This window comes from Erpetoichthys calabaricus, chromosome 6 (assembly GCF_900747795.2).
Source record: "Erpetoichthys calabaricus chromosome 6, fErpCal1.3, whole genome shotgun sequence".
Classification (NCBI taxonomy): Eukaryota; Metazoa; Chordata; class Cladistia; order Polypteriformes; family Polypteridae; genus Erpetoichthys; species Erpetoichthys calabaricus.
The window spans coordinates 135,138,588-135,158,668 of NC_041399.2; the positions used below are offsets into that span (position 1 = coordinate 135,138,588).

Below are 20,081 nucleotides of genomic sequence, written 5' to 3' on the forward strand. Positions count from 1 at the left end.
TGAATACTTGTGTACATGTGCTTTCTCAATTTTTTTATTTTTAATAAATTTGCAAAAATCTCAAGTAAACTTTTTTCACGTTGTCATTATGGGGTGTTGTGTGCAGAATTCTGAGGAAAAAAATGAATTTAATCCATTTTGGAATAAGGCTGTAACATAACAAAATGTGGAAAAAGTGATGCGCTGTGAATACTTTCCGGATGCACTGTACATGATATGGTTTGGTTTAAGGAATTGATGATTGCAGTAGAAAAATGTTATTGTAGACTTAACAGTTGTACCACTTTTAAATCTTAAAAGCAGTAATTTGTACAGTAGCAGATTCTTTTGATGTAAAAAATTTCATATAACTAATGATCTAAAAATAATTAAAAATTAGTCAGTGAGGCCCTGGTCAGCTTCAGAAGACCCTGAAGGCATCTGATAGTTCTATTAATGTCATGCTATCTGAGCCAATTCTAAGAAATGAAGGTGAAGGTGAAACTTGGTCTGCGTAACATTTAGCTTCTAAATCTTTTGTCTGTATATACATTGTTACAGGCAATTTTATCAAGTATAAATTGTACATTTATGCTCTTTTTTTTTTTTTTTTTTTTAACAACCATAGAGTTTTATAGTTGGCCCATTGGCACCACCTGTTGCAGATTTTAATTGCTTTACATGTTAGCTGGTTCTTACTGATTTATTTTTATTTTAGATGCATTCATTCTTCTAAAAATGCCTACAATGTGTTGCTATTACATAAGAAATAATTTGACTAAACATCAGTTTATTGTAAAAATGTAGTATTTCGTTATGTTGAATGTTTGTGTTCGACCTTATTTCTTCTTATCCTTTTTTTAATTAGATTTTATGTATATTTTGACACCGCAGGGACTACACTTAATTTCATTGTATTTGTTACAATGACAATAAAGATATTCTGATTCTCTGATTCTGAGATACAATAGGGATTCCTTAACATGGACAATAAACTAGCAATTCCCTGCAAATACAAATATCAAGTGGTATACGAGCAGGCTTTCTGAAACTTAGAGTGTTGCAGAATCCCGCACCACGCTCAGAAGGTATGAGCCCTAAATCTTTCTAGATCCTTAAACTAAGGCACATAAAACTGGTAAGCCTCATGCAAGGGCAATGAGTAACCACTATTCATCCTGAATTACGTCTTCTGAATTCAGGGGTGATCTTTTGCATGGAGTCTGTATTCCTGTATCCCTTTGAGTGTAAAATAGAAAATCAGCTGCAAGCAGTACCTTTTGAAGCACAAAAGGTGTTTTTCTCTCCATTTATTTAGTATGATTTAAAATTTTGTTTGCTCCCTACCCATCATTGACTTTTCTTACCACAAAATGCTTATAGATGCCTTACCCAGATGATTTATAGATTTTAACGGGTTTAAACAGTGATTAGCTTGTAAAATGTAATGTTGATCTCTTCCCCAGTCCTGAGAAATAGCTCTTCAGTGTATCAGCTTATATAATCCCTTTAGCATTTTGCGGCCTAACCATACTAAAATTTTAAAGAGCATTTTCAGTGTCAGGAAAGTATATTTAGCTACTTTAGCCAACATCTGTTTTTTGGCAGTTGTTGTCTTGACACGTAATTCTTGAAACAGTGGCATAATGAAAAACAAGTACGGTGGTTGCATGTGTTAAATTTTTGCTGAGTCTGCAAAGAGAGAAGGGTTACTTTGAACCTGTTTGGTTTTCTTTGACCACTGGTGCCCTGCTGTACCAACTTAGCAAATTGGATTATTTTGCACAGTACCTTCCACAAGCTGCTTGTGAGTAACAAGAAATAATAATAGTGAAGCATGCAAAGGCATGTTTATGAGACTCAAGAATTATGTTTCTGATATGGATGTGAGCAACACTGTAACAGTACTGTCTCCTTTTCTATTCACTATGTATACCAATGACTACAAATATAACACCAGTTCACGTCATTTGCAGAAATTCTCAGATGATTCAGCACTTATGGGGTGTATTAATAAAGAGGTTGAGACAGAGTATCGAAGTCAGGTGGAGAAGTTTATTTCATGGTGCAAAGAGAATTGTCTGCATCTTAACATCAGCAAGACCAAGGAGCTGGTAATGGACTTTCGCCACACCTAAGAGCCTTTATGTCCGGTCTCTGTTCAAGGAGTGGATGTACAGGTGGTGCACTCCTACAAGTACTTGGGAGTTTTAGTGGTGGTGGGTGTTTGGTACCATATTAAACAATGCTGCAAATCCTCTCTCTGACACACTGAGTCAAGAAACACTATTCAGGCTCCTTTATACCAACAGCAATATGTCTGCATAATGCCTCACTGTTAGTCACATCCAAGAAAGAACTTTTCTTTCTTTTTAGTTTTCTTGCTTTATAGTCATTCTAGTGTTTGTTCAAACCACAGTGTGTGTATATTTATTTATTTTCTTATCTCTCTATTTATGCATTTATTTAAAGAACTTCCATAAAAACCCAAATTTCCCCTGGGGACAAATTAACTTCTGTCTTTATCTGTCAATTGATAGACATACAAACATACATGAAGTAACATTTTAAAACTGTTTAACCTATGCTGAAATATATTTGAATATTTATGTATTTTAATATTAGTGTTCAAACCCTAATATTTGTATAGTTTGATAGCACTATCCGACATAGAGGTTAACCTGGCCATGTGTATTGTTATAATATTTTCTGTCTCTTCAAATTATTTTCCAGAACCTCTTTTATACGCCTGAACGCTGTTTTCAGTGGCCTTAGCATGCTTCTGCAGTAAACAGTCATTTGATACAAATACTGTACAACATTGCTCCTGGATGAAGAAAAAAAAAACACTTTCTTTATTATGGCTTCCTTTATCATTGTTTTCACCTAATGGTCTTAAGACAGTCACCAACTACCTTAAAGCTAGAGACTTTTATAGATACTTAAGTAAGGCTTTATAGCGTTCATATAGACCCCATGTTGCAGGGCTTCATCTAGGATATGGAAGTGGCTATATTCTCTGCAGAAAAGTGGAATTCCTTCCAGACAGAACCATCCTCCAGGTATTTCCCAGATATTCCCATTACCTCTTTAGGTCCTTGGATCTGTATAGCCAGTCATTTGGTTGCTACAGCTAATCTGTCAAAATGTGATAAGCAGTTAATAGCTCAGCAACACTTTAATGTACATAAGATAGACTCCTATAAGATGATATGGCTAGCAAGTCAATCATGATACTCTGTCCAAAGATTTTCTGGTATGTATTCTTAAGTCCAGGCCAGTGTGTCATGCAGGTAATCTAACTAGTGCATGGTTTTAGTAGTAATTTGTGATTTGTTTGGTTTCAAATCATTCTAGAAAATACTCCAGATGTCTCTCAGTCAAAAGGTTTTTTCTCTACTTAATGTCTGCTTAATGCTTCTCCTGTAAAGCAAGCGTAGAGTAGTAGACAAAACAAAAGTACCAATACCTGGTTTAATGACCATGGTATCACTGTGCTTAATTGGCCAGCAAATTCGCCTGACCTAAACCCCATAGAGAATCTATGGGGTATTGTCAAGAGGAAGATGAGAGACACCACACCCAACAATGCAGACGAACTGAAGGCTGCTATCAAAGCATTCTGCGCTTCTATAACACCTCAGCAGTGCCATAGGCTGATCGCTTCCATGCCATGCCGCATTGATGCAGTAATTCATGCAGAAGGAGCCCCAGCCAAGTATTGAGTGCGTTCATGGACATACTTTTCATTAGGCCAACATTTCTGTGTTAAAAATCATTTTTTTTTATTGGTCTTTTGTAATCTAATTTTCTAAGATACTGAATTTTGAGTTTTCATTACCTGTAGGCCATAATCAGCAAAATGAAAAATAAATGCTTGAAATGTATAACTGTGAGTAATGAATCTATATAATATGAGTTTCACTTTTTGAATTTAATTACTGAAATAAATTAACTTTTTCAATGATTTTCTGATTTATTGAGATGCACCTGTATAACATGGGTAAATTCCTGCAGCCAATATTTCAGTGTCTCGCATTAAAATTTAGTTTGTTATATGCTCCCTTTTATACCGTTCCTCATTCATATCGATGACCAGTCCCTATCACTGCCATGTGCTTCAGGTCAGTTTTGACCTGCTACATTTCTTAAGGCTCTATTAAAGGTCAATTTCCTCTTGGGACAAATAAAGTGTTACCCATCTATTTTGGTGCACTTGAAAGGTTTGTAATGTTTAAAAGGCTGCTCCCTGCATGGTGCCCAGATGAAAATATGGATTTTTAGTCCTGTCACCCATTCCTACCTTAAATCATATTTAAAGAACTAGTTTCCTTTTTATGTAGTTCATTATTTAGTTCAGGAAGTAAATCTTAAAACACAAGGTAAACAAATAACTTTAACAAGTATACACGATTTGTCTGAAGACAAAAATAAATTGAAATCAAGGCAAAAGATGTCTGCTGCATTAATAGCAGTAATTAGTAATTAAGGAAGTGGCTGATTTTCTCACATCTTCTTGACATTTTTAAACTCACAAATAATTGATTAATAACTAGTATCAGCATTTATGGTAAACCGTTATAAATTTGTGTGAAGGGTGTGTTTTCAAGTTTCCTGCTTTTTTTTTTTAATAATACAGTTTTTGTTATTTATTCTCTTTATTAGAATACTAATATACTGCTCACTAGATTTAGCATTGTAGCAAAATGTACCATATGAGAAGTTAACTGTCCTTTGAATTAATTATTTTCTCAATGTAAACATTTAATGTGCTTTTAAAATACAAGTCCTTCTCTAGAAACTGAGCAAATACTGAAGAAAATATATTTTTCTTCTTGCTGGTGTGACTTACAATAAATAATAATGTTAGACAAATTGTATTAGTTAAAGTTGATATATAATCGAGTGCCTGTTCTTTATTTGCAGAAATATAAATCAGTCAATGAAGACAGCAATGTGTCTGTACCCTCTGAGCCTAGCAGCCCACAGAGCAGTTCTCGCAGTCGTTCACCATCTCCTGATGATATTTTGGAAAGAGTAGCTGCTGATGTGAAAGAGTATGAACGAGAGAATGTAGATACCTTTGAAGCAAATGTGAAAGCTAAGCAAAACCTTATTCAAGTTGATAAGGATGGTAAGTAAACATGTACATTCTTACCAAAATATTTATAGGTGTTTTAAATCTGACTCCCTTGGTTATTAAGCTTTTGGTAATTTGCACAACTCTGTTTGTAAAATAACTACTTTTTTGTTTTTTTATTTTTTTGTAAAGAAGTCAAACAGTACTTTCATGTTTTGGAAATAATTGTCATTAACATGCTGTTGTACATTACAAGTACTTTTACTAGCAAGAAAAGAAGAAAAAAGTGATGCAGTTATTCCAGCAAAACTATATATTTCAATTTTATTTAAAAAGTCATAGTAAATGTATGGCTTTTGTTTAAGAAAGAATAAACATGTATTTTATTGATATTTAATTCTTTTAATATTTAGCCAAAAAACACATACAAATTCTGAACTTCCTGGATTTTCCATTAAAGAGAAAAATAAAAATAAGCTGTTGTCTAATTATATTTCTTGGCAACTGAAATAAATATCTAGCTTAACTAAACTTTATTATATATTAGGTGCAAGTTCTTGAATAATAATAACCTTTTAGCTGTCACATATTTCATTTTGTTTTTTGTCTTATTTGTAACTCTTGAAGCTGCACTATAAAGCCCTTCACTGACCACACTAGTAGAGTGCTGACAGGAGCTTACATGCTAAAATAGCCAAGTTAGGGCATCAGACTACATTGCTTGCCCATTAGTAAAAAGCACTGTTTGATCTTGAGTTTTTTGGTTTAGGTATATCTGCACTTCAAATTCAAATTTATTGTAATGTGCACATAGTAGAATTAAATTTTTATTTGCGTATCTCAACAGAATAGTAACAGTAAAATAATACCAACAAAGGATGCACAGAAATATACATCCTGCATGTTTTTATTACAATATTTATTTTTTTGCTGATGTTGCATCTGTAAATACAGTGTTCTTTTGAGTCATGTACTGCTGCTTAATGAACTAGTAGCAACAATGCAGTAGTGCTTAATATGCAGAAACATTGAAAGCAGGTAACTTTATACATAGGAGCACATTGTAAACTGAGACATCTTCAGCTTTTAAGTGCTTTACAAATTAAATTACTGAATGTACTAAAGGATGTGTTGTGATGGTCTTTAAATATTTTATTCTTAATATTTGTTAATAATGACGATTCAGGGTCACCACTAATTTTAAAATAGATAGATAGATAGACAGATAGACAGATAGATAGATAGATAGATAGATAGATAGATAGATAGATAGATAGATAGATAGATAGATAGATAGATAGATAGATAGATAGATAGATAGATAGATAGATACTTAGCTAGTGTTAAAGGAATACTCTGCGTAAAAATTATTGTTTTCATATGTTACTTACCCCATGTAGTTTGTACTGATGGCCGAGAAAAATCTTTAATATGTTTTCATGCAGAAAGAGAGAAAAAGTTTGACATGCAGAAAGAGAGAAAAAGTTTGATATAATAGAAACCAATAGTGACCAGCGCTGCACAAAAGCAAATGTGAAAAAACATCCAAAGAAAGAACAAAATTTTCACATTGTGCCGTATCATCTACTTGTCTGTTATCTAGTTGTGTACTCAAAATGCATGCATTTTTTGCAAAAATATTATTAATAGCTGCTTCTAGAAAATAGGCATACATCATAAACAGCAAAGGCATTCCCTTAATAATGTGCATTTGAAAGCATAGTATTATAGGAATGTGTATCCTGTTTATGATACATGGTGTAATGAAAATAAGCTTTGTATCTGCAATAACCCTGCTTGAAATCTGACAAGCCATTATGTGGTTTAGCTATCTTTTGCGTTGTAGATTTCAGACACTGTACTCTACATACTGATACAAGGCTTTGCCCTTTAGTGGTAGTTAAGAATTAAATAAATGCACATAATAATCGCATGGTTATAGGAATCAGTAAAACTGAATGTTTGCTTTTAAGGGAAAAGAGTACCTTGTGATAACTGGATTTTGTTTCCAGATACCAATCAAAGCCTCTTCAGCTTTCATACAAGTCCAAAATATGCCCATCCCAGTTAGCAGAAAGGCAGCAGGTCTGTCTTTGTAGACATAAAATTTGTAGCCACCTCAAGCTGTTTGTTGATTTAGGCCTTGTCTGTTCTGGCAGTGTCTACAGAAATGTTACATTATTTGGCCCATAAGCTTCCAGATGTTGGCTAATTGAACAGTCTCCCATATTGGTCGGTAGTTGTCATATCTGATTTGGCAGGCTCTATGTAAGGATTGGGCCTTTGAAAGTGAAACAATCTTAGTACTGGTGATGGAAAGAAGAAACACATTGCTGGAATTAAGGGATTATGATCAGTAGTACTATACTTCACAACAAGTCATCTTTCAAGATACTGTAATTATGGTTTTAAGTGGCCCACTTTAGAATACCACTGTTAAATCTGGTGATACAGTTTTGCTAATTAAAACATTTCTCCATAATCTGAGATATTTTAACCATGTTTTTAATTTAGAAGCAGTTTGCATCAATGCCACTTCTAGTAATTTTTAGTTTGTACATTTTTATTAGTCGCTTCTGTTTATTGTGGTATTTTTTTCTTCAGAGTTGGTTTGGTTGTAGTATTTAAAGCAGTGAAGGCCTGAAGGCATATTACCCCTTCAGGGAAAGATCTTGAATACCTATAGTATAGTAAATGCAACTTCCTGGCATACGTTTTTCAGGTGAGAAATAAAGTACACTTTTCTTTTCCTCCTTGCTGTATAGGCATCAATATAAAAAAAACCACTAGCCCCAGATATGTTTACTGAATCAGATGACATGTTTGCTGCATATTTTGATGTAAGTATAGATACTGTAATTTTTGTTACATTTATTTAATTGATAGTCAAGACTCTTTATTGTACATTTTCCAAGTTTGTCCTTTACAGATTTGTTTGTCTGAATTCTTTGTTCCCTGTTTTGTAGAGTGCCAGACTTCGTGCTGCTGGTATTGGGAAAGATTTTAAGGAAAACCCTAACCTCCGGGACAATTGGACTGATGCAGAAGGATATTATCGTAAGTTAAAATTTAAATAGATATATACAAATATATCTGAATATATACCAGTAACACATTAGCTTTTTTTTATTATTGCAGGTGTAAATATTGGGGAAGTTTTAGACAAACGATATAGTGTGTACGGCTATACTGGTCAAGGAGTTTTCAGTAATGTGGTCAGAGCCAGAGATATGGCTAGAGCTAATCAGGAGGTGGCAGTCAAGATTATCAGGAACAATGAACTAATGTAAGTACATAAAATTATTCATATCCCCCTTCCTAATGTAACACTAAATCTGTTGTCAGTCAGTCAGTCATTGTCCAACCCGCTATATCCTAACTACAGGGTCACGGGAGTCTGCTGTTGTGATCAGACAAAAATCATTCTTTGTACATAACTCCACTTGTGAGATCTGTAACTGTTTACGTACATCACAAGCCGCAAGTTCCATATGGTTCATTTGATACACCTCGTGGGTACTTGCATATATATGTATGACAATGATGAGATGTTCTTCTTGCAATGACCTTGTCTGCAAAGAACATTCAACAACTGAACTGAAATGTGATTCATCCATTGCAGGATTTGCACATATAAGTGTGACTGGTGACAAGTAAGCACCGGAGAAGTGGATCAGGTTTATTTTCAGGTAGTCCTAGACTGTCATACTATTCAGTAATATGGTATTAAATTACAGTAAAAACATGTACAATTTAAAATTATTTCAATATATTTTATATTAAAACCTCACAGTGTGCATATAAATGGCCATTTTAATACTGGTGCATAAAGTTTACCTCGCAAATACTTGTGAGATGAGAAATGGTGTTAGTTGTTAAGGGTTACATCAGATTTACTTTAACAAATAAGACTAATCTACTGTAGTTTCTTTTAACTACTGTCCAGAAGTTAGTATCATCATCATGAGTTACTAATAAATATGAAACCTTTTTTGAATCCTTTCAGGCAGAAGACTGGACTGAAAGAGCTAGAATTTCTAAAAAAACTTAATGATGCTGATCCTGATGACAAGTTTCACTGTTTACGACTCTATAGGCACTTCTACCACAAGCAGCATCTTTGCTTGGTGTTTGAGCCACTCAGGTAATTAAGATATTCTTTTACTTTGAATAAGATTAAGGAGACATTTTTTAAACAGAGCTGGTTATTATGTTTATTGCAGAGGAAATATTTTATGTTTAGCTCCTCCTTTCATTTTGGGGATTTCAGTTCACATCAAGTATATTTTTGGATGGCAGTAGTTACACCCTGAATGTTTATTGAATGTGAGATCACGTCCCATAATGCACATTGTACAAACATGTGCTATCTTACATTATAAATGAAACTCAGTGTCATGAGTTTTCTGTTTTCAATAAATTAAAGCATAAAATAATAGTCTTGATCTGTTTTTTATTTTGTCAAAATCATTGAATGTAATTAGGGAGTTTGTGTGCCAACTTCTTATTTAAACATTAAATGCCCCCAGAAACGAAGATGTTGCAGATACATGGTATCTATTGCATCTTTCTAATGAGTGGAACATTTCATGCAAAGTGTATATATTTATAATAAATGTATAATATATACTATGCATGTATATATGTATAGTACATATACAGTGTGTATGTATGTGTGTGTGTGTGTGTGTGTATATATATATATATATATATATATATATATATATATATAGATATATATATAGATATATATATATATATATATATATATATATATATATATATATATATATATATATTAGATATATAATAGATATACACACTGTATATGTACATATACAGTGTGTGTGTATATATGTATATGTATGTGTGTGTATATATATATATATATATATATATATATATATATATATATATATATAATGTGTGTGTGTATATGTATGTATGTGTGTATATATGTGTATATATATATATATATATATTCACACACACACACACATATAGATGGATACAGTGCATCCGGAAAGTATTCACAGTGCATTACTTTTTCCACATTTTCTTATGTTACAGCCTTGTTCCAAAATGGATTAAATTCATTTTTTTCCTCAGGATTCTACACATAACACCAAATAATGACAACATGAAAAACGTTTACTTGAGGTTTTTGCAAATTTATTAAAAATAAAAAAACTGAGAAATCACATGTACATAAGTATTCACAGCCTTTTCTCAATACTTTGTCAATGGACCTTTGGCAGCAATTACAGCCTCAAGTCTTTTTGAATATGATGCCACAAGCTTGGCACACCTATCCTTGGCCAGTTTAGCCCATTCCTCTTTGCAGCACCTCTCAAGCTCCATCAGGTTGGATGGGAAGCGTCGGTGCACAGCCATTTTATGATCTCTCCAGCGATGTTCAATCGGATTCAAGTCTGTGCTCTGGCTGGACCACTCAAGGACATTCACAGAGTTGTCCTGAAGCCACTCCTTTGATATCTTGGCTGTATGCTTAGGGTCGTTGTCCTGCTGAAAGGTGAACCGTCGCCCCAGTCTGAGGTCAAGAGTGCTCTGGAGCAGGTTTTCATCCAAGATGTCTCTGTACATTGCTGCAGTCATCTTTCCCTTTATCCTGACTAGTCTCCCAGTCCCTGCCGCTGGAAAACATCCCCACAGCATGATGCTGCCACCACCATGCTTCACTGTAGGGATGGTATTGGCCTGGGTATGAGCGGTGCCTGGTTTCCTCCAAACGTGACGCCTGACATTCACACAAAAGAGTTCAATCTTTGTCTCATCAGACAAGAGAATTTTCTTTCTCATGGTCTGAGAGTCCTTCAGGTGCCTTTTGGCAAACTCCAGGTGGGCTGCCATGTGCCTTTTACTAAGGAGTGGCTTCCGTCTGGCCACTCTACCATACAGGACTGATTGGTGGATTGCTGCAGAGATGGTTGTCCTTCTGGAAGGTTCTCCTCTCTCTACAGATGAGCTCTGACAGAGTGACCATCAGGTTCTTAGTCACCTCCCTGACTAAGGCCCTTCTCCCCCGATCGCTCAGTTTAGATGGCTGGCCAGCTCTAGGAAGAGTCCTGGTTGTTTTGAACTTCTTCCACTTACGGATGATGGAGGCCACTGTGCTCATTGGGACCTTCAAAGCAGCAGAAATTTTTCTGTAACTTTCCCCAAATTTGTGCCTCGAAACAATCCTGTCTCTGAGGTCTACAGACAATTCCTTTGACTTCATGCTTGGTTTGTGCTCTGACATGAACTGTCAACTGTGGGACCTTATATAGACAGGTGTGTGCCTTTCCAAATCATGTCCAATGAACTGAATTTACCACAGGTGGACTCCAATTAAACTGCAGAAACATCTCAAGGATGATCAGGGGAAACAGGATGCACCTGAGCTCAATTTTGAGCTTCATGGCAAAGGCTGTGAATACTTATGTACATGCGCTTTCTCAATTTTTTTATTTTTAATAAATTTGCAAAAATCTCAAGTAAACTTTTTTCACGTTGTCATTATGGGGTGTTGTGTGTAGAATTCTGAGGAAAAAAATGAATTTAATCCATTTTGAAATAAGGCTTTAACATAACAAAATGTGGAAAAAGTGATGCGCTGTGAATACTTTCCGGTTGCACTGTAGATATTGGTATACAGTATAATATAATATACTGTCACACACAATGCACACATCAGTTAAACATTTTAGGAACAACTTGATGTTAAATTTGCTAAGGATTGTTTTGATTCTGTGGTAGAAATGACCATTGAGCAAAGACAAATGGGATAAAGTTTTAATCATATTCCGCAATCTTTATTGCACAGAAATATAACAGAGACTTGACCTTGGAGCAAGTGCTTAATCTAGGAAGTATGTTGGTTTGTATTAAATTTTTTATAGTCTATGCAAAATACCTTTCCTCCTTCTGGTTCTTCCTACCATTACCTAATGTCCAGTCCCACCATTACCTAATGCCCATCATCTGACTGAAACTTGCCAACATTACTCCTTACCCTGTGCAGGTGCGTGCCTGAGACTTATTTATCGATTGATTCCCACCATTTAAATTGGAATCTGGAGGGCGCACACATAACATACTGGGATGCTTAAATGAATAGTTGCTTGTTGCACAATCATCCATCAGTGCAAAAGTTTTAACCAGCTGTTTTCTAATAGAACACACTATTCTTGGCTAGTCATCACCTCATGCCACTGTCCAAGCAGGCAGGCAAAGGCTAAACTGCTAGAAGGTAAAAGCAAGTGGCCTTGAGCTAACAAGCACAGGCAGTTTTCTAACTATTTGAACAAAACCAGCACAGCCTTTTCATATTTCTCAGATGACCTAAAGCTAGCTAATGCAACACATTTTACTTTATTGATAGTGCATTGATATATAAGTTTAAATTTACCTATACAAGCAGCTTATCCAGTACTAAAACATTCTAATCATCAATAATGAAGCAATTAAAACACTGAATGCAGCAGTTTAAGATTGAAATAAGCAATTAAGGTTGGAGAACCTTAACAAGCGAGACCACTAAAATGAAGCATTAAAATGTCACTTAAGCAATATGTGCTTCATCAGCAATAATTGAGTTCTCGTTAAGGAACTGGGTTGGAACAAAAACCTGCACATACTGTGGCACTCCAGGACCGACGTTGCCTACCCCTGCTCTATTCTATTGATCCCAAGTATTTAAACTCATCCACCTTAGCCAACTCTACTCCCTGCATCCTCACCATTCCACTGACCTCCCGCTCATTTACACACATGTATTCTGTCTTGTTCCTACTGACCTTCATTCCTCTCCTCTCTAGAGCATATCTCCACCTCTCCAGGGTCTCCTCCACCTGCTCCCTACTATCGCTATAGATCACCATGTCATCAGCAAACATCATAGTCCACGGGGGCTCCTGTCTAATCTCATCTGTCAACCTGTCCATCACCATTGCAAATAAGAAAGGGCTCAGAACCGATCCCTGATGTAATCCCACCTCCAACTTGAATGCATCCGTCACTCCTACCGCAGAGCTCACCACTGTCACACTTCCCTCGTACATATCCTGTACAACTCTTACATACTTCTCTGCCACTCCCGACTTCCTCATACAATACCTCAGCTCCTCTCGATACACCATGTCATATGCTTTCTCCTTGTCCACAAAGACACAATGCAACTCCTTCTTGCTTTCTCTAAACTTCTCCAAAATCCTCAGAGCAAACATTGCATCTGTGGTGCTCTTTCTAGGCATGAAACCACACTGCTGCTCACTAATCATCACCTCACTTCTTAACCTAGCTTCCACTACTTTTTCCCATAACTTCATGCTGTGGCTCATCAATTTTATTCCCCTGTAGTTACTGCAGTCTTGCACATCCCTCTTATTCTTAAATCTCGGCACCAGTACACTTCTTCTCCAGTCCTCAGGCATCATCTCACTTTCCAAGATTCCATTAAACAATCTGTTTTAAAAACTCCACTGCCATCTCTCCTAAACACCTCCATGGTTCCATAGGTATGTCATCTGGACCAACAGCCTTTCCATTTTTCATCCTCTTCATAGCTGTCTTTACTTCCTCCTTGCTAATCTGTTGCACTTCCTGATTCACTATCTCTACATTATCCAACCTCTTTTCTCTCTCGTTTTCTTCAGCTTGTCAAAGTACTCTTTCCATCTGCTCAACACACTCTCCTCGCTTGTGAGTGCATTTCCATCTTTATTCTTTATCACCCTAACCTGCTGCACATCTTTCCCACCTCGGTCCCTCTGTCTAGCCAATCGGTATAGGTCCTTTTCTCCCTCCTTAGTGTCCAACCTCTCATACAACTCATCATATGCCTTTTCTTTAGCCTTCGCCACCTCTCTCTTCACCTTGTGCCTTATATCCTTGTACTCTTGTCTACTTTCTGCATCTCTCTGACTATCCCACTTCTTCTTTGCCATCCTCTTCCTCTATATACTCTTCTGTATTTCCTCATTCCACCACCAGGTTTCCTTTTCCTCCTTCCTCTTTCCAGATGTCACGCCAAGCACCCTTCTTGCTGTCACCCTTACTACATCTGCTTTAGTTTCCTAGCTGTCTGGTAACTTTTCACTGCCACCCAGGGCCTGTCTCACCTCCTCCCTAAACTCAACCTTGCAGTCTTCCTTTTTCAACTTCCATCATTTGATCCTTGGCTCTGCCCTCACTCTCTTCCTCTTCTTGATCTCCAACGTCATCCTACAGACCACCATCCTATGCTGCTTAACTACACTTTCCCCTGCCACCACTTTGCAGTCTTCAGTCTCTTTCAGATCAGCTCTTCTGCATAGGATGTAATCTACAAGTGTGCATCTTCCTCCACTCTTGTACGTAACCCTATGTTCCTCCCTCTTCTTAAAATACATATTCACCACAACCATGTCCATCCTTTTGGCAAAATCCACTATCATCTGACCTTCTTCATTCCTCTCCTTGACACCATACCTACCCTTCACCTCCTCGTCTCCACTGTTCCCTTCACCAAAATGCCCATTGAAATCCACTTCAATCACCACTTTCTGTCTCTTGGGTACACTGTTCATCACTTCATCCAACTCACTTCAAAAATCTTCTTTCTCATCCATTGCACACCCAACTTGTGGTGTATATGCACTAACAACATTCATCATCACGCCTCCAATTTCCAGCTTCATAATCATTACTCTGCCTGATGCTCTTTTCACCTCCAAAATACTGTTGACATACTGTTCCTTCAGAATAACTCCTACCCCATTTCTCCTCCCATCCACACCATGATAGAACAATTTGAATCCACCTCCAATCCACCTGGCCTTACTCCCTCTATCTATCTATTTAGTCTCTTGCATGCACAATATATCAACCTTCCTTCTCTCCATCATATCTGCTAACTCTCTCCCCTTACCAGTCATACTGCATACATTGAGTGTTTACTAGTGTTGCATACTCTATATCCCTGTTTTACAGGGATAGAGTTTCAGATATATTATAAAATAAGAGCAAAGTCAAGTAACCCAAATTAAAACACTTTTTTTCTCAAGAAGCTTTATCTAATTTAGTCAGTTTCATATCTGTGAGAAATTGTATGTAGAGGTCTTAGTTATGTTATGAAAGACAGCATAGTCAGTTGTTATTTCACATAAATTATTATTATTATTAATAAAATTATTTTAATTTACATTTTTATTGTGGAAATGCTCTAAAATAAGAGCTACATGTGAGCAAAAATGTATAAATACAATCAACAGCAGCAAATGCTTAAATTTGCAAGTGTTTTTAACAATTTAGCAGCAGAAGTAAAGTATAATACAGTAAATGCATTATATAATTTTGTCTATACTAACAGTCATTTAACCCTATTTAAAATATATGTATGTAGATACAGTGTGTGTGCACTTAATTCCATATTAAATAGTAAACAGAGTGAGTAGGAAAAGGTATACACTTTTTACAGATATTCAGGAAACAGGATAAAAGAGATCAATATCAGTGTCTCAAAAGTGTCTGACATTTTTTTGTGTTATGAATGCAAGAATCCAGTAGTGAACATATATCTTTAGACATGATGATTTGTACAGCATAGCATTTTAAATTTTTTTTTCTTTTTACAGAGATCTGCTCATTAATAAATTATTTAGGAAAGGTTTTATTTAGGATATTTTACCTTTTTGTAATAAATGTGTACATGATATCTTCAGAGTGTTAATTTTCATTTAATGAATGACTTTTTTTTTTTTTCCAGCATGAATTTGCGTGAAGTATTAAAAAAATATGGCAAAGATGTTGGTCTTCATATTAAAGCAGTGCGGTCATACAGTCAGCAGCTTTTCCTTGCATTGAAACTTCTAAAGAGGTGTAATATCTTGCATGCTGATATTAAACCTGATAATATTTTGGTAAGCGCATATTTTTTGTACTTGGAAATAGAAAATACAGATCTTAATTCATATTTACTGTTATAATCATGTGTTTTATGTACAAGGTCTCCATGTTAGAATTTTTATAGACTCCTAATTAAGACTCATTCTCAGACCTAATTTTGCAGCATATATTTATGCAGTTCTAATGATCTTTATTCTTCTTATAATAGTGTTTTTTTTAATCTGGGTAGTTTAAACTACTATTAAGATCTGGTTTGGGTAGTATCATAGTAGAAGTGGAAATTCTAAAGTGCTAAATTTTACGCTTGCCAAGCTTCATTTAAATCTTCCTTCCTGTGAGCTTATATGTAGTTCACGGGTGATTTCTCAATTGTAAATATTGTAAATATTAAATACAAGCTTTGAAATCTAATACATAATTGCTGTTAAAATTTACTTTTATTCTTAAAGACTTTTCTGTTGTTTAAGTTAATTAATTTTTTAGTGTGAAGTTTTTTATTTCTAAACAATTAATTACTGTGAACTGCAGGATCCTGTCACTTGTCAGACTTTTCATACAAAGTTAATATTATATAGGTTCATTAAAGACATGCCAAAGCTTTTAAAGAGACCAGGGGCCTCATGTATAAACGGTGCGTACGCACAGAAATGTTGCGTACGAACCTTTCCACGCTCAAATCGCGATGTATAAAACCTAAACTTGGCGTAAAGCCACGCACATTTCCACGGTAACTCATTCCTTGGCGTACGCAATTTATCCGCCCGGTTTTGCAGACTGGCGGCACCCAGCATCAAAGCAGTGCTACTGTTCCTGTGTGATCACCCTTTCTTTCTTAAATCCACATTCCTGGCGCAGCTTTATAAATACACTGAAATTAACTGCATATTGTTTATTAGTGTAATGCATCTGATTGTAATTAACCTGTAGCAATATAATGGTCCAGGGAATAGCCATAGTATTCCAAATACCAGAACTGCTTTAGCGTTGTAACTCTCACTGCATGTTCTTTCAGCTGATCCCGTTAAGGGTTGCCACAGCAGATCATCTTTTTCCACATTACTCTCACTGCACCACTCGGAGTATTTATATCACTGTATCTGAGTGGGGAATCACAGCAGCAGCTGATTGGAAAGAGAATTATCGGTATACAGAATGAAGCAGACGCTGCCTGAGCCACAGCAAACGCTTTAGTCCCTGTACTGACTTCGCGGTTTAGAAACAGTTTCATCCCAAGAACTCTAAACACACTAAATCAGTCCATCAAGTGCTCCTTGTAGAAATATTTGGACTTATAAGTACAATTACCCCACTGTAAACTTGCACTACAGTTATAATATTGCACAACCTGCGCCACTTTATAAAGGGCGTATTTACATGTGATGACGGTATTCATTTCTAAGACGAAATGCAGCAAAACATGTTGATTATATTATACAGATAAAACTTTAACTTCATTTAAAAAATCTGTATTGTTAATAATTAAACATGTGAGGACACGGTGCCGCAGCGCTAGCTAGTTCAGTAATTGTTCCTGACTTGCGCTGTATTCTTGCTGGTGCTGACGCGACACTGGAAAGATAGACGGATATAATAATTAAACACGTACTACTAAGATATATCAATGTTCCTTAAAAGTTTTGAAGAATCGAAGTTCTAAGCTTACAGATGGCTTCACGTCTATTACATAGCTTATTGTGTGGCGATTGAGTTTTTGGAGAAAGAAAAGTAAGGACAGGAATTGGAGGTTAGTACGTTTGAAAGAGACAGTACTGCTGTGATAAATTATTTCATTGAAGGTCGGGCATGGCGCAGCAAGCCTCTTGCGTGAGACATGAACAAGCACTGCGCCACCGTGTTCCCATGTTTAATAACATGCTTTCATTCCTATCATCATGAAAAAGATATCACGTATACATCTCAGTATTTTAATTATTCAGAGAGCTGTAATATCAAGAATGTAATGGATTATGTGTCCTGTCGGAGAAAGAGAAAGCCCATTTAAAAAGCAGGTAGTGATTCATACACATAGAGCACATAGAAGATCAAATACAGAACAAAGCATTTAACATGCCACTTTAGTTACAATGGGATTTGAGAAACTAGTAAATTAAACGATTTTAAGATGAAGTTTATGATGTTCTACTTTAATGGCAAAATAAACTACGTGATTAAAGTGGAAATTTCGAGATTAAAGTTGACATTTCGTGCTTTTTTCCCCACTGTGTGCCTTTTTTTTGTCTGTACCCTAATAAGCTTTCATCATGACAAACAGACGGTGGGCTACGACTCGCTTTTTCACGGCGACTTTGATATGTGATTTCTTTTTTATTTCGGGCACTGTGCGACTTTGTGAAGTTGAGCCTTCGAGTTTCTCCGACACTCTGTCACTCGATCAGCTTCCTTTTGTTGATTATACCACTGTTTAAACCAACAAATAATACGTTTTTCCTTTGCCTCCACTTGGTATTCGCTGAAATTCTTATATTTTCTCCCGTGCTTTTCCCATTGTCTTTTCACAGAAGGCTGTTTATATTGATTTGCATATTCAAAGAGGCGTAATTCTGGGAGGAGTTGGGGCGGGACAGAAGGCGCGTGCACGTGCGTTACTTTTCACGCAAATCGGAATTTATGTAGTAGAAGAACGTGAAAGTATGCGTGCGCACAGATTCCTGCATCTGGAATTTTCTGTGCGTATGCACAATCCCGCTTTTGTGCTTACGCCATGTTATAGTGTGAGTTCTACGCACGGCTTTATACATGAGGCCCCAGGTGTATATATTGAATTTTTGCAGACATTTTGATAGTCTCCAATGACACTGCTTGTTGCTCGTTTCATTTTAAAAAATTTTGGCAGGCTTGTTAAAGTACCAAAGGAAAGCTGTACTGAAAGATCTGGTTATTGGTTTAAAAACGTCATCCAGAAACAAAGGTCATTTGAAATTATCATTACTGTATTTTGTAGGCACCTCTTTAGACGTGTTTTAAAAAACGTACTTTATCACTTCTAAAGCATATAATGCAGAATATCTTACTTTTTTTAATTAGATATATATGTGTGTGTATATATGTATATGTGTGTGTCTGTGTGTGTGTGTGTGTGTGTGTATATATTTTTAATAAGGGTGTTGTGTGTAGAATTTTGAGGAAAAAAATGAATTTTATCCATTTTGGAATGTGGAAAAAGTGATGCGCTGTGAACCCTTTCCGGATGCACTCTATGTGTGTGTGTGTGTATATATATATATATATATATATATATATATACATATATATATAATATATATATATATATATATATATATATATATATATATATATATATATACATATACAGTAATCCCTCCTCCATCGCGGGGGTTGCGTTCCAGAGCCACCCGCGAAATAAGAAAATCCGCGAAGTAGAAACCATATGTTTATATGGTTATTTTTATATTGTCATGCTTGGGTCACAGATTTACGCAGAAACACAGGAGGTTGTAGAGAGACAGGAACGTTATTCAAACACTGCAAACAAACATTTGTCTCTTTTTCAAAAGTTTAAACTGTGCTCCATGACAAGACAGAGATGACAGTTCAGTCTCACAATTAAAAGAATGCAAACATATCTTCCTCTTCAAAGGAGCAAACAAATCAATAGGGCTGTTTGCTTTTAAGTATGCGAAGCACCGTGGCACAAAGCTGTTGAAGGCGGCAGCTCACACCCCCCATCAGGAGCAGAGAGAGAGAGAGAGAGACAGATAAAAAAATCAATACGTGCCCTTCGTGCTTTTAAGTATGCGAAGCACCGTGCTGCATTCTCGCTTCACGAAGCAGCTGCACAGAAGGTAGCCAACGTGAAGATAATCTTTCAGCATTTTTAGACGAGCGTCCATATCGTCTAGGTGTGCGAACAGCCCCCCTGCTCAATCCCCCTACGTCAGGATCAGAAAAAGTCAGCGCAAGAGAGAGAGAGAAAAGTAAGCTGGGTAGCTTCTCAGCCATCTGCCAATAGCGTCCCTTGTATGAAATCAACTGGGCAAACCAACTGAGGAAGCATGTACCAGAAATTAAAAGACTCATTGTCCGCAGAAATCCGCGAACCAGCAAAAAATCCGCGATATATATTTAAATATGCTTACATATAAAATCCGCGATA

General features: G+C 36.1%; 1 protein-coding gene across 1 annotated transcript in view; it reads left to right on the plus strand.

The window, feature by feature from the left end:
* prpf4bb (pre-mRNA processing factor 4Bb) overlaps positions 1–20,081 on the plus strand; it is a 153,720-nt gene that overhangs the window by 104,953 nt on the left and 28,686 nt on the right. The window contains 7 exon segments of the mRNA XM_051929037.1: positions 4,906–5,113; positions 5,537–5,538; positions 7,825–7,899; positions 8,026–8,116; positions 8,198–8,345; positions 9,066–9,203; positions 15,807–15,960. Of these exon segments, the coding sequence (XP_051784997.1) occupies positions 4,906–5,113; positions 5,537–5,538; positions 7,825–7,899; positions 8,026–8,116; positions 8,198–8,345; positions 9,066–9,203; positions 15,807–15,960 (816 nt within the window).